The 14,675-nt window shown below is 34.9% G+C and overlaps 2 protein-coding genes across 6 annotated transcripts in view; one reads left to right on the top strand and one right to left on the bottom strand.

Moving 5' to 3' along the window:
- Positions 1–368: 368 nt before the first annotated feature.
- Positions 369–4,522, bottom strand: LOC138325925 (uncharacterized). Its single transcript, XM_069271949.1, has 3 exons — positions 4,163–4,522; positions 3,548–3,773; positions 369–2,139 (listed from the first exon to the last, which is right to left on the bottom strand). The coding sequence occupies exons 1-3, from the start codon at positions 4,505–4,507 to the stop codon at positions 1,643–1,645; spliced, it is 1,068 nt and encodes a 355-aa protein (XP_069128050.1). The 5' UTR covers positions 4,508–4,522; the 3' UTR covers positions 369–1,642.
- A 2,286-nt stretch (positions 4,523–6,808) lies between these two features.
- LOC138325922 (polypyrimidine tract-binding protein 3-like) overlaps positions 6,809–14,675 on the top strand; it is a 111,409-nt gene continuing 103,542 nt past the window's right edge. The window contains exon 1 of one of the 5 annotated variants that reach the window (XM_069271942.1): positions 6,809–6,923. In XM_069271942.1, coding sequence (XP_069128043.1) covers positions 6,916–6,923 — 8 coding nt within the window. In that variant the 5' untranslated portion in view covers positions 6,809–6,915. Of the gene's footprint in view, positions 6,924–7,004; positions 7,124–14,675 lie in introns of those variants that run through there. The other 4 variants (XM_069271943.1, XM_069271948.1, XM_069271936.1 and 1 more) reach the window with 4 other exon arrangements.

Genomic DNA, 14,675 nt, shown 5'->3' with positions numbered 1-14,675 from the left:
TTAAGGCCCATGGGCCTCTTGTTTTATCTGTTGTTAGCCATTTGTAAACAATTCACCTTTTTGATTTTATGAAACAACTGATTTGAATAATACAATGGGATTTTGCAGCAACTTCCGAAGATCAAAGGTAAATCAAAATGGTTAATTATTTGATCTTCAACTCAACATTGATTGGACTATCATGGATCCTATAGACAAACTTGGTTAGAATAGTCAGCATGAGGAACCATTATGGACAAACTAGTTTGCTCTGGCTGACATCATGTGGCTATAAAGAGTAACACTCAGGCTTCTGGTACATACTCTCACATCATGTAGCTGATAAAACAACCTCAAGATTTAAAAAAAAAAAGAATAACAATGAGAGCAACAGTATTATAGTTACATATTTTCTTTATTTTCATAATTTTATTACAAATCAGTTTATGTGTATAAATATAATTTGTTAATATAAAATACATCAAAAAAAAAGTAGCTTGTAAAGGATGAATAGTTAATAATGATTCTTTGATCGATCAATACAATGAAAGATAACAGAATTTACTATTGTACCTCACAATTTGAGGGATTCAGCTATCATCAAACACATGTAGAAATAAAAAGAAAAGAACTGAAGAACACCTGGGTTATCAATGTCATTGTAATCCATAGATTTAAATTTACTTACAAAATAAAGTGTAAAAATATAAAATACCTGGTACCGATAATTGCTAATTTGGACGGCAATGTTATGGCAAAAAATTGAGGATCCTTAGTATCAAAATATATTACTATCAAAGGAAGGGTATTTCAAATGATCAAAAAGTGAGAAAAACTGTGTTTCAAATAACAATCTTAATCCATAGATTTGATTTTATCCACATTATATTTGATATGTACCGTACATAAAGATGAGGCTTAATATTAAGCAATATGTTAAAAATACTCTAGAGGAGACATAACATTATTGAATAAACATACATTTATAAAAACAGATAAAAAATCATTACAAAACTTTAACAATGAATAATTTCTGATTAATAATAAAAATGGTTTGATTCAACACACACACACAACTACTATAAACTGGTTATGTGTATTTACAGATGTGAAACACTAGAGAGAAAACATTGATCTTAAACATTACTATCAGAATCCCAGTGACCATCTGTCTGTAATCTCACTGATTTGTGTATGTAAACATAATCATGTACATGTATATAAAAATATCCTTTTCACACTTTATGGTTATCTGTATAAAAAATTAATAAACAAACATCAAAGTTTTTTGTATAAACATAGCGGTTTACTCTTAAATTCAGATGCTTAACTATGAGTAACAATAAATAACAATATGTTATATGAGGTCATGATATTTTATAATATTCAATTAAACCTGCCAATAGACCATCCAAGGGGCAAACAAAGAATGCATGGTCTTTATAGCCATGAATTTTTTATTTCACATCGTGTTAAATTGTGTCTTTATACAGAAGTGCTCTTTAGACAGGTTTTACTGTAAAAATATCCTTATAACTTAGTTTGCCTTAACATACATGCGAATATTGCCATTAAGACTACATTGACTTTGTAATATTGGAGTCTACAAAAAGTTAAATGTCTTAACTGCATATGTTTATAAAATAACTTAACTTTTAGAAAGCTATAATTCTTCTTTCATCATTTTTAGCCCCTTCTGAAGTAGTTCTGCAGACAATTTTTCGTTGTCTTTCTTTTTTTCCTCCTCTCTTTGAGTGATTTTTGCTTTCTTACCCTCAAACAAGATATCAAATCTTTTATTTTCTATATCAATTACGTCTTCCATTTCTGCGACTTCCCTGACTTGAGACATATCATTGCCAGGTAACCAGTACCGATACTTGTTGTTTATAGCGAATAGGAACTGGAGAACATTTGGATAGTTCATGGCGCCCATTCTATCAACACGGTACTCTATCGCATTAAACGAAATCTCCTCAATCATCCTGGGCTTCTTTGGGACTAGAACCAAAACAGCAGGCAGATCAAATATATCGTCTTCCATACTTAATCCAAGGGATCTAAAGTCCTCCACAGTTGCGTCCACAAATTTCCCAAAGTTGAAATATTTCTTGAATCTCAATGCAAGAGCTTTGAACAAGGATGGTGTGTCGGAAGTATCTGGAATATACAGAGAAGAAATAATTATCACTTATCATCTTTCATTACATTATTTTATTTAAAAGTCATGGTTATTTGAAGTTGTACCAGGCTTAGGAGGCAAAGGAAACCCAGAGTAGCAGAAGAAAACCACCAACCAGCAGTCAGTATAAATTACCCCAAAAGGGTACCTTCAAAACTCATAACCCAGAGGTAAGTGGTAACATGTTGGAAAACCTCTCTAACATGAGATACTCAAAACTTCTAAAGACAATTCTAATAATGAGTAAAATGAATTTTATCTTTTAGCAGGTGAAGTCTTTTTAACTACCGTATTTGACCCAATAAGCCCCCTGACTGCTTAAAAAATGAGGCATTTACTAATAGAACAAACTTGGACTATAATATCTTTTAATAAAATTACTGCACAAAGTAAGCCATAACTTAAAATGCAAATGAAATCAAAGAAAGAAATAAACAGTTTTCATATTATCAGGCTGCATTTAATATGAAGTACACTATTTAATGAATTAAATGTCCGCCACCTTTCCGAAACGGCTTTTAACTTTTAAAATGGTAATGTAAAATGAGATCAGTAATTTTGTAGAGACGCAAAAGTTATTAACTTACTATGAATACTACACTCATAATCATCATTTGGAAAAAATAATTAAAATGAACAAAAAGCCCATTCGGCCTGTATCGCTCACCTGTTTCAGGCTGAAAACAAAAGCTACCAACTTGAAGGCTTTAGAGTTGAACTTAATCTATTTATTTCTACGACAGATTTTATATTTCCCCTATAAGGCCCCGCCCCTCTGGCCTCTGGGGGACCAGATCAACCGTTTATACAAAATTGGTTCCACTTCACCCAAGGAAGTGTCAGATTAAATTAGAACTAAATCCCTTCATTCCTATAGAAGAAGAAGGATTTTAAAGAAGTTGCTATATTTCACCAATTGGGCCCTACCCCTCAGGCCCCTGGGGGACCAGACCCACTGTTTATACAAAATTGGTCCCCATCCCCCAAGGAAGCTTCAGACGTTCACCAGCCCTTCGGGCCAGGTGAGCTAATAAGATGTCAATTTTCATAACACTGGTCATCTTATGTTTCCTGCAGTCGTCCTAAATACTGCAAGGTAGTTGACTATCACTGCACCAGATGGCAAATCATATATTACACAATTCTTGCATAATCTTGCATATGTTTGGTGTTGTTACTTTATCTTAGGCCATCAATATGTATTTTCTGATGTTATGAATGTTTTTAAGAAACCTTTAAAAATTGTTCCTGAAAGATAGCGGGCCTTTAAGGGAAATGCAGATTATTATCATTAAGAACATGGATTTCTAAACTGTGATGATGTAGCTCTGGAATGGAACAAGGGCTTGGTATGATTATTTTGTTCTAGGATTTCCCCATACAAACCTGTAAGTAAGATTAGAGGGAAGCGGGATGGTGAAGCAGAGAAACATTCCAGAAGGAAATCCTGTATATCCTTGCCCTTCATCTTTAATGTTTCATCTGGTAATGACTTAATGGCGGCGATCTTAGCATCATTAGGATTTTTAACAGACACCCACTTCTTTTTCTTGTGTTGAAGACTCCCATAAGGATATACTCGTGCTTCTCCATCTTTGGCAAGGTTATAACCCTGAAATACATAAAAGCTGTGTAAGATTTGCAGAATCAATTTTAAATGGAATACTTTGACAGGTCTTTGTGGTCAATGAGAAGTATAGTAGTACTTTTTATGCAGTTCTGTTGCTGATCTAGAGTGCTAGGATATTTAAATTCAGTAACCTATAAATCAGTCAGCAGCCAAGTAGCTTTTCCTGATACTCGGGACAATAGTCATCTACATCTATATTGTACTGACCACCTTCATCAAGCTGAAGTTTATGTCAATTGGAGTGAGTGTTGAAAAAAAAACTAATAAGCAGAAAGGATTGCTGATTTGAATCTTGTGCTGTTGACGATATACACACTGTTCGTTGTCTTGTAGAAAATTAACCTAAAGTGAAAGTAAAGCATGTTACCTACCATATCAGAAATTAGTTCATCGTTCTTTGTTTTATCTATCATTCCCAACCAAACGATACCCCTTGCACCGACAGCCATCTTCTTCCACGCCATGGACATGGTACCGTCATGGAAAATAATTATCCATGGATCTTTAGTGTTCAAAACAAGATTGGTGAAGTTTTCCTGTGTTAGGGGTAAAATGTCCAAAAATTTCTCTTCTGGCGCAAATTCCGGCATTTCGCCTTCTTTTCCTTGTTGTGCATGTATGCAATTTATACAGATAAAAAGGAAAACGGCTAGAGAAAACATTTTCACTGTATTACCAGCCGAGACATGTACGTTAGTAGTTCGCAGGAAGTACATGTGTATTAGCGTGGTTGGTTACAATTTAGGGAATTCCCCCGGAAGTAAAGGGGATTCCTAACCCAGTAACCGTTTACTATGGAAGCCCCGCAGTTCAATCGGTACAATATTCATGCTATAGATTAGCAAAATGTTTGCGGGCGAAAATCAAGTTACTTTCAAACCAATTTAACAATGCGATAGCAACAACATTAATAGAATAATTATTACACAGAAAAGTGGTAATATAGTTCATGTTTATTTTACGAAACGATATATCGTTTTTTTGCGCATCTAAAAAGTCGGGTTTGATAAATTTTCTGAGACTTAAAATGTTAGATTTTTATCTGATTTCATAGGCTGTAACAATTAACTAAATTTATCTTTTCATTTTACACGTGTTAAGAACGTGGTACAACTCCGCCTCACCAACTTCCATCAACGATTAAAGTTTTATTTACATGTATAGTTTATCGTTTCTGCCCTGTAAGGTAGGAATTCAGATTTTTAAACACCTTATGCATGACTGTTTCTAGTTGTTATAGTTTTCTAAAAAAAAGTATACTTGTGAATATTTTATGAATATCAGTCAATGGTGTGACTTTATTTAAATGTCTCTGGTGATAATAACACACGATAATGAGTGTGTATTTAACTTATTTCGGCCTGAAAAAAAGCCTGTGAAGAAGTGTGATGAGAAAATCAATTATAAGCGATTGTTAGCTAAGGTGAGAAGTACATTAATGTAATGCATATATAATATATGTACATTGTAAATCTAAATGACGGAACCCTGAGGTTCTTCACCGTCCCCACTTAAAAGACATAAAAACACATGCATGGATTAATTTACGACAGCACATGTATGTGTAATAACACCTATTATGACGTCACAGGTAGTTTTGACGTCACAATCTATGTATGACGTCGCATGATTGTCTTGGAAACGTCACATCCTAGCCGGATTTCTACTAAATCTGAAGTTTTACTTCTATTTCTATAATGAATTAAAGGTTGTGATAAATAGAATGTTACACTCGTGACAATGTGAACTGAAATTTATCAAACTCATAAATGATGTAAAAGCTCGTGGCATTTATATAAAATTATCAATCTGATTAAAATACAAATCCTTATTATCACTACGTTTGATAAGAGGATGTGATCTGAAGTACACGTGGTAAAAGGTCATCCCAAGGATTTATACGTCCTTGGTCATCCGAACATGACCCCATATGGGATGTTGCCAGATCCTCTATTGAACGGAGTGGTTTTAAGGATCTGTATTTTAATCAAATTGATCAAATTATTGAACTCGTTTAATAAATTTCATATCACATAGTAACTCATAAAAGGAAAAAGAATGGCGTCGCTGTTTCTAACGCCGCAATGAGTTTTTGAAAAAAAAAAAAAGAGTCCCAACATTAATTTTTTAGAAAAAATTATCTTTAAAGTGAATAGTCGGGCAAAGAAAACCAGTCTAAATGCGTTCATTGGCCTTCCAAAAGTTCTCACATATTAATACGACGGTCAAGTTCTGCTTAGTTTCCCAGTTCTGACCATATTAAAGTAAAGAAAAGTTGAAAGCATTGAAAGCGAGGCTGTGTGGAAATGTAACCACGGACATAGTGAGGCGGGAGGACGTTTTAGAATTTCCATACTTTAAATTAATTTCTTCGTATGCAGACAGATTTTGACGAGAGATTTTATTTTTCCATTTCATAAGAAATTATACTGGATACATTCACACCATTTTTACCGACTTTAGCCATCCTTGCCCGACTGTTCACTTTAATAAATTGAATTATAAGGGTTACTTTGAATGTTATTTATGTATGGAGATAAAGCACAAAAATCTGAGTGTATTCTAAATAAAACGCTTTAAAAATCTATTCAAGTAAATAGGCCTACCATGCCAGTTAGCGTGACTCCCCATCGCGCATTTTTTTAATAGATTAAAATTAATGTAAACATATAACTATCAAAATAATGAATAATATATAAGAATCTATTGTTTATATCACACATATGATATACTTTCATCGTAACATCGATGTATTGGAAGTAATATTATTATATAAATACAGTAAATATAACCAGGCACGTTTTAGCTTCGTGATTCTCAGTCGTCTGCTGACGAAGTGTTTGAAGCTAATGCTCTTCCATACAACGCGGGAAAACGTCATCATTTTCTGTTTCCGGTGATATTTTTTAATTTATTTCGTTTAATTTTACCAAAAATCCCAGTAAGTCTGTCATATCACTTTTAAAATATATTACAGCAATTAATAATAAAAATTCACACATTTTGAATGGCTTTGATGTTCATGTAATGTGATTTGCTCTGAATTTTACCGCCATTTTGAACCTGAAAGGAAACGCAGCACAAGACGTCATTGTTTTGTACTCAAGTGAGTCGTTGTTGTACTATGGACGGGTAAGCTGTTTGATCGGCTAAACTGTTTATCATATATCATACATATACATTATAATCACATGTTGTCATTTGAAGTTTTTTTCGCAAAATCGTACTATGCATGTCCGGCCGAATGAAGGCATCTCGTCTGAAACTGAAAGTCGCATGCTTCAGTCACTTTGGATGCTTACGGTTTGCGTATTGGTTGCTGTCACTTCAATGTAAGGATTTCATGTCATAAACAATTTTACGTTCCTACTTAGAAACCAAAATACGACTGTCAGTTCAGTTGAAACTTTGAAATGATAAGACTATAGTTTAAAAGCGAAACAAGGAAGCAAAAAACGTAAACAAGCATAACATTATCTGCGTCATTCGTGTGCTTAGATGGGGAAATGATTTAATTTGCTTTAACTGCTTGAAGAGAACAAACTTATTTTGAATTATGTTTACATTTTAGGTTAATGCAACCCTATTTTACCGTATTCAACTTATAATTTTCAACCGGATGCTGGAACAGCATGGGGCTTCATGTCCACATGGTCAGAAACGAGATTCTTCCTGCTATTTATTTTTTTCATATTGATCGGTGTGTAATAAATTTGGATTGTGTGATGATAGTGTTAATGATAATTAATGTTCAACTAGTGAAGTATGCTAATTTTATGTTAACCTTTTACATTTTATATTTGCAGTATTTAGTGCTTCTATATCAAGTGTAGTTGTTTTGGCACAGAAATGAAATACCAGATTCGCTATAATTAGTGCCCAGGACAGTTAAAAAATTGTGACAATGGTGGTCGCTTATAAGGAATCAAAAATCTTAGTTGTTGACGAAAAAACTTGTTCATAGTCAGCCACCTTTTAACGCATTTCGTGCTAATGGCACTACATTATTCTGTCACAGTACACATGCATATGCTTTGAGACAAATTATTTATGTTGTGTTCAAATAAGTCGAAGACTCGCAAGTTTATACACATTGCCATAACATTAATTTGATGTAATAGGAATACAATGCCAATGTTAAAAGCATCACACAGTTGTAAAACATGGTTTAGACTATTGGATAGAGGCGTTTATAGAGCTCAACTCTTTCTCCAGAAGAGTGAGGGGTGCGGCACTAATTACAGCGAATATGATGAAACCAAAAATCTATTGATATATAAGTTGTATAGTTGGATATTATGAATACTATATTGATGATTATTAATATAGTATAATTTTGTTGCTGAATGGTTAAACATTATGCACTTATTACCTGGCTGCGATAAAATGTTGTGGCTGAGAGACAACATATGCTGTTTTGAGGCCTTTATTTACATTACCCGGTATATTTGAATTGTCTGCCCTTGTAGCTATAGGTATTTATGAAATAAAGTGATGTTATGTTTTTGTGAGTGTAACGTCATTTTATCGGGGAAAACAACATATGACATGTTTTATGTCAACATGTGACTACAAGGGTAGATAACTCTGTGATATGCAGTCTAAATATATGAATATTTGTAACAGTTCTGGATGGGGTTGATCGCTGATGACCAATTGCTCAATTGGTAATCTTGAGCACTCCTGCTAGTGTTCTGAGGGTACCAGGTTTGAACCTCAGTCTGGCGGTATATTTTCCGCTTCAACTACATTTGGTGCCTCCAGGGACCAAACCCTGTTTTAAGCATTGGTGGTACACTTAAATAGAGGATCTTATTAGTGGCTCTGTGATTTGAAATTTATCAAACAATTTCAATAATTTCAATTTTGATATGCCACGAGCCTTTAGCAAACTTTTTTTTTCAGAAACAACTTCAGATAATGGATAATGCATTATCATTATGATTTGCCTTGTGTCTTTCTTTGCTCAAGCGGTTATTATAATTAAAATATAAGTATGTTAAGTATCGGATATCACTCTGAGCTATAATGGCTATAATTCACCCATGTTTTTCTGTTATTGACCCCACAGCTTAATCACGGTTTTCCTTGATGCTAATTTTCTGCATCTATGGTGCAAAAAAATTGCGGAGTCAGGACTCAAAATTAAGTTAAATGATGGTGATTTAGGGACTCCTCAGTCTCAATGTGAAAGGTAGGCTAGTAAAAATGATAAGTAATTTATGCAAATCAAATTAACTAGATATATATAACATGTTAAAATTTCAGTGGGGATTTAAATAGGTTTGTGTTGAGTCCATCTGTCCTTCTGCATGTGCACATTATCAGGCTCCATCTCCTATACTATGAGCAGTGCTTACTAGTTCTTGTCATTTGTAACTGTATTATTATGATATGGATCTTTTTAAACAGAGAGACCTATACCGGGCTGTCAGACAAGTGCTTCATTAAAATCTACTCGTCTGAATGACATTTTCATTTCTCCACAATATTTGTCAGATAAATAAGTATATGTGTCTTTTTCTCAATTTTAATTTGTTATAGCATCAGTTTATTTTTTTAGAGACAGGAGCTGAGCCTGTATAAAGAACATAATGTATGATAATTGATTTGCGTGTGCATTGAAATTATTAATTTACCAATTCGGGATAACATGACTAGCAGACAATTTTACAAGAAGACCGACGTAAACAATTTAATTCCAAATGATTTTGCATTGAAGAGTTATAAAAAAGGACAACTTTTAAAAGGGCAATATTTTAACTTACATTCCAGTGTAGTAGGTATTTTATTTTCAAGTCCATTATCTTCTTGTAAGTTTTTTTTGAGGCGGACATTGCAAAACATTCCAGTGTAGTAGGTATTTTATTTTCAAGTCCATTATCTTCTTGTAAGTTTTTTTTGAGGCGGACATTGCAAAAAACTGAAGCAAATTTCACTGCGACTTATTGTTATTCGATATACCTCTGGCCTCTTTAGTACGATATCATTATAGTGCTGAGTATCGTAGGGAATTTCATGATACGATACGTATATAGCGATATTGTGTTGCGATATATGAGGTATCGCGATACATAATACAAAAATTCAAGCAAGTGATTTTAATATTACTGACACTTTTAACATTGTCTTTGATAACTTTAGTTCATTTTCTGACAACTTGAACAATCTAAATCAAAACACAAACACCTTTAACAGTTCAACCAGTCAACCACATCTTCTAACTTTAGTCATAATTTTTTTTGAGAAACACCAACATGTCAACATACTTCATCGTATTGTCCTGTTTACGTTCAAGAGTTATATTTCCTTTCCTGGACATGTGGAAGGTGTGGGCAATAGTAGGTTGACTGTCGGACTCCGTCAATGGTTTTACGTTGCTCGTCGATGCCCCGTGTATTTCATGATGCCGACGTAAATGAGTGGTCATGTTTGTGGTATTACTGCTGTAGGTCATCGTCTGTTTACATATTTTACAAATGATGTGTTTCTTGGCCTTTGTGAATCCAAAATATTTCCATACTTGACTTTTGAAAGAAGCTGGAGTGTCAAAGATGGTTGTTTCTGTGCCCTCTTTTGGCTCTAAATCTCTCAGCTAGGCCCCCATTTTTAGCCCACCATCATCAGATGAAAGTACTGCAGAAATCTGTGTCAAATTGCATGTGCAGGTTCCCCTAGGGCTCTAGTTGTGCATATCATATTTTCAGACCGATTGGTCAACAAGATGGTCGACAGGCCGCCATCTTGGATTTTAATAGTTAAAGTTTGTTACCGCTATTTCTCAGAAAGTCTTGAAGGGATTCTTTTCAAATTTCACGTGTAGGTTTCCCTAGGGCCCTAGTTGTGCATATTGCATTTTGGGCTGATCGCTCAACAATATGGCCGACAGGCTGCCATCTTGGATTTTGACAATTGATGTTTGTTACCGCTATTTCTCAAAAAGTACTGAAAGGAGTTGTCTCAAATTTTATGTGCAGGTTCCCCTAGGTCCCTGGTTATGCATATTGCATTTTGGTACAGATCGATGACCAAGATGGCCGACAGGCTGCCATCTTGAATTTGGGTAGTTGAAGCTTGTTACCGCTATTTTTCAGAAAGTACTGAAGTGATATGTCTCAAATTTTATATGTATGTAACGTTAGGTGGTTCACGCTATACCACATATGTGTTATTCACATTACACGATATCTTCTGTATATAAAACTGTGTGAGAATCGAGAGTGTGTTGTTTCAATAAGCTTGACGTGTGACAGACGAGTGTTACGAGTACGAAATATGAGCCGATATATTGTATATATTTGTTGTCAGTAAGAAATCATGTAATACCTCAATCTAGTAGATCGTTTGTAAATCATTGCTGCATGTGTTGCTTTTGTGAGTCATAATATATTGTCGTTGTTAGTCATTTTAATCAACTGGTATCAATACTGATTGTTGACAACATGCTTTTCACCGGTAGTGGCCTCTGCGCATGTCGCTATCGGATGTCGTCATTGCGTAACTAGTAGCCAATCAGATGACGGTCCCGGCACGCGGTTATTTCGGGACTTGTCCCGTAGCTTTCGGGACATATGTATTGAAACGCCAGTCACGACCCAGCAGCCGATGAGAGTAGCAGGAATTTTATAGGGCTCGGAACCGTTGACCAGGTTCGGGCGTGACTCACTCTCTATTTCTCATAGGGAACGATACTTGTTATGTAATATATTTATGCCAGTACGGTAGGTTATTTATAGTAGGGGTTTCCCCTGAATTACGTATTGTTTACATTCGCTACCAGGAACATTGATTGAGGCTAGAAAGATAGCGCACGTCATGTTAGCTGCAATATTGTAGCTCAAAAGACTTTTAGACAGACAATGGTGTCGTCTTTAGAGCTACAATAGGTGCCTATTACTGCTAATGGAGCGAAGTAATGATAATGCAAACCATTATTAAAACGTTTGTATGCATTTTATCCTACTGGTAGTCTGGTTTTATATCACATATCTACTAGGCAATAAAACTGAACCGTATAAAATATCAAATTCACAGCGAGACGTTATTTTTTCACATATACCTATGATGGTCTTTTGCGAAGGAAAATCATACGGCAAGTCTACAAATTATGAATTTGAAGTCTTATGAGTGGTAAAGTAGATATTAAGAATGGTCATTATGTTTCTTTTGGACAAAAATATTATACAAATGCATGTATACGCTTAAAATAATTGGACACCTACAACAATTATAAGTATAGAAAACTATGCCCGAGTGATTTTCGGAGGCAGTGCTCCACTACGACACATAGGGACCAATTCGTACCCGGCCGAAAGGTGTAGAAGGCCGGGTACGTAAATTTGTTCTAACGTCATGTAAGAGAGTTATTATTATTATCTAACTAATTAAGTATATTATTGGAGGTGTATCTAGTAGAAAATACATTGTAGTGAGTATTACATGAGAGAGAACATTGTGGCCTGTCGTAGACAAAAGTGTATCACGAACTCGTACTCTGTTTATCTATTTGTATTATTAATAAATTACAATTAATTGTTTATCTGACATTTGTTATATTACTGAGTGGTACTAAAACAATTACAAAACCTTGAGGGCCTTGTGACCAAAGGCTGAATAATAAATCTATACTCCGGGTACCAGGAGTAGACCAGTGACACTGACCAGTGGTCTGTTACCAAGACCAGATATTTCACTTGGTGAAGTCTATCGAAAGATAGACCCGATCACGTTACATGTAAGTTCCACTAGGACCTTAGTTGGATTTTTCGGACTGATCGTCAAAAAGATGGCCAACAGGTAGCCATCATGGATTTTGATAATTGAAGTTTGTTACTGTTATATATCTCAGAAAGTACTCAAAGGATCTTTCTCCATATGTAGTAATATGTAGTGAAAGTTTGAAAAGCAGAGAAAAGATCCCTCTTTCGTTTGTCAGACATAGATCATTCTTTGGTGGGCGCCAAGATCCCTCTGGGATCTCTTGTTGTTTGTAAGGGGAGGTAATTCAGCAATTAAAGGGCGCACACTACTATTGCTAGGCATATCACGATACAGTCTAACTGACAATATGATCTTATTATGAAATGTCAGATCGATTGTATCGATTTAATAGTATCAATGAATCATTACAGCCCTAGATATCAAGAGACCTTGGATCTACTCATGTTACAATACTGTATGCATGAGATTTCCAAGAATGATGCAGAAAACGAAAGCTTATCATTGCTGAATTTTTATTTCTAAGAAACCGATAGGTCAACAAGATGGCCGCCATGCAGCCATCTTGGATTTTGATAGTTAGAGTTTGTTACTGCTATTTCTCAGATCTGTCTCAAATTTCATTTGTAGGTTAATTAATTGCCCTAGGGTCCTAGTTGTGCATATTGCAATTTGAGACTGATCGGTCAACAAGATGGCCTACCGGCCGCCATCTTGGATTTTGATACTAACCACTATTCTCTGAAATTACTGAAGGGATCTCTGTCAAATTCCATCAGTAGGTTCTCCTTGGGCCCTTGTTGTGCATAGTGTTTTTTGGGACTGGTTGGCCAACTAGATGGCCAACAAGTCGCCATCTTGGATCTGGGATTTCATCGTTGAAGTTTGTTACAGCGGTTTCTCAGAAAGTACTGAAGTGAACTGTCTCAAATTTTATTTAGTATGTTTGAAAAAGTTTGAAAAGCAGGGAAAATATCCCTCTTTCCATTGTCAGACGTAGATCATTCTTTGGTGGCGCCAAGATCCCTCTTGGATTTCTTGTCCTGTATCTTGTTTCAAAGGCGAGGTTGCCAACCTCTGTTTCAAGGATTGGGAATTTGGGAGCATACACTTAGCATGGAGATGTGTAAATGTATGAGTTGTGTTTTTGGGAGTGAACAGTAAAGAGAGAGGAATGTAACTGGAATTGTAGGAATGTAACTGGAATTGGACTGGGTCATTTATCGTTGACCAGGTAGCTCTAGCGGTAGTCTACATACGTCCTGGGTTTGAAACTTGGTCTGGCCATTTGTCGCCTCTCAAGTGTATAAACTTGGATTAAATTTGTAGTGTTGACTTAGAGTACATGTCAAATCCTGGTTTATTTTACAACATGGTAGTACTATTGTATTAGCTTTCTGTGCCAGCTTACAAACTACAGATTGTGAGACTGTGAGTGTTGTGTTGTATAGTTTTAGGGAGTTGTATATTCTGTGTAATGACAGGCAGTCTCCAGATTTGATAATTTACTTCAAGTGTCAAAACAAAACAGTTCTGCTGTCCAGATATTCTCATTGAAACCAATTTATTTGCAAGTTAATCTAATCTAAATTTGTTGTGATTTGTTGGCACTCCATAAGCCGTAATCACAATTTATATTGCATCCTATTGGAAATTATTTTGAACCAATTTCACCATTTTGTACTTTAGACACAGGATGTCTCAGTAAGAAGTTTAAAATACAGTATAACAATTTCCATGCTGAAGCTATACATTGATAAGGAATTTTGATATTAATCTTTTTCTGTATCTAGGAAAGATAAAAATGTCTTGTTTTTGAACTTCTACAGTTGATGTATTTCTTTTCAGATCTCTGACACACTATCTATTTTAGTTTATAATCTGCAGTCTTTATCTTCTCTAGTAATTGGCCCCAATGGATCTTGGTGAAAGATTTTGTAGGTTAAGGTGTTGTTCATAGGCTATCAATATCTAAAATTCTCAGCTAATATCTTATCATTCAATTTCTGGGTTTGATAATTTGAGCCAGAAAAAATATTGTGGACTGCAGTAAGCTGTAGAGTTGATGATGGTGTTGCAGATGAAGTTGGTCAAAAGGAGATATACATATGGATATGTCTTGGTAAAAGTCAATAACCAAATTTATCCTGCATAATTAAATATATC

Source organism: Argopecten irradians, chromosome 6 (assembly GCF_041381155.1).
Source record: "Argopecten irradians isolate NY chromosome 6, Ai_NY, whole genome shotgun sequence".
In the NCBI taxonomy this organism is placed as follows: domain Eukaryota; kingdom Metazoa; phylum Mollusca; class Bivalvia; order Pectinida; family Pectinidae; genus Argopecten; species Argopecten irradians.
Note: the sequence above shows the minus strand (reverse complement) of the source record. Positions and strands in the feature narration are given on the sequence as shown.

What these genes read in the sequence shown, in the direction of transcription:
- LOC138325925 (XM_069271949.1), bottom strand. Translation starts at nt 4,507, where the DNA reads ATGTACTTCCTGCGAACTACTAACGTACATGTCTCGGCTGGTAATACA. An exon ending in ATGAACTAATTTCTGATATG is followed by an intron (nt 3,774 to 4,162) that starts GTAGGTAACATG and finishes TATGTATTTCAG; the next exon opens with GGTTATAACCTTGCCAAAGA. An exon ending in CCCTCTAATCTTACTTACAG is followed by an intron (nt 2,140 to 3,547) that starts GTTTGTATGGGG and finishes TGTATATTCCAG; the next exon opens with ATACTTCCGACACACCATCC.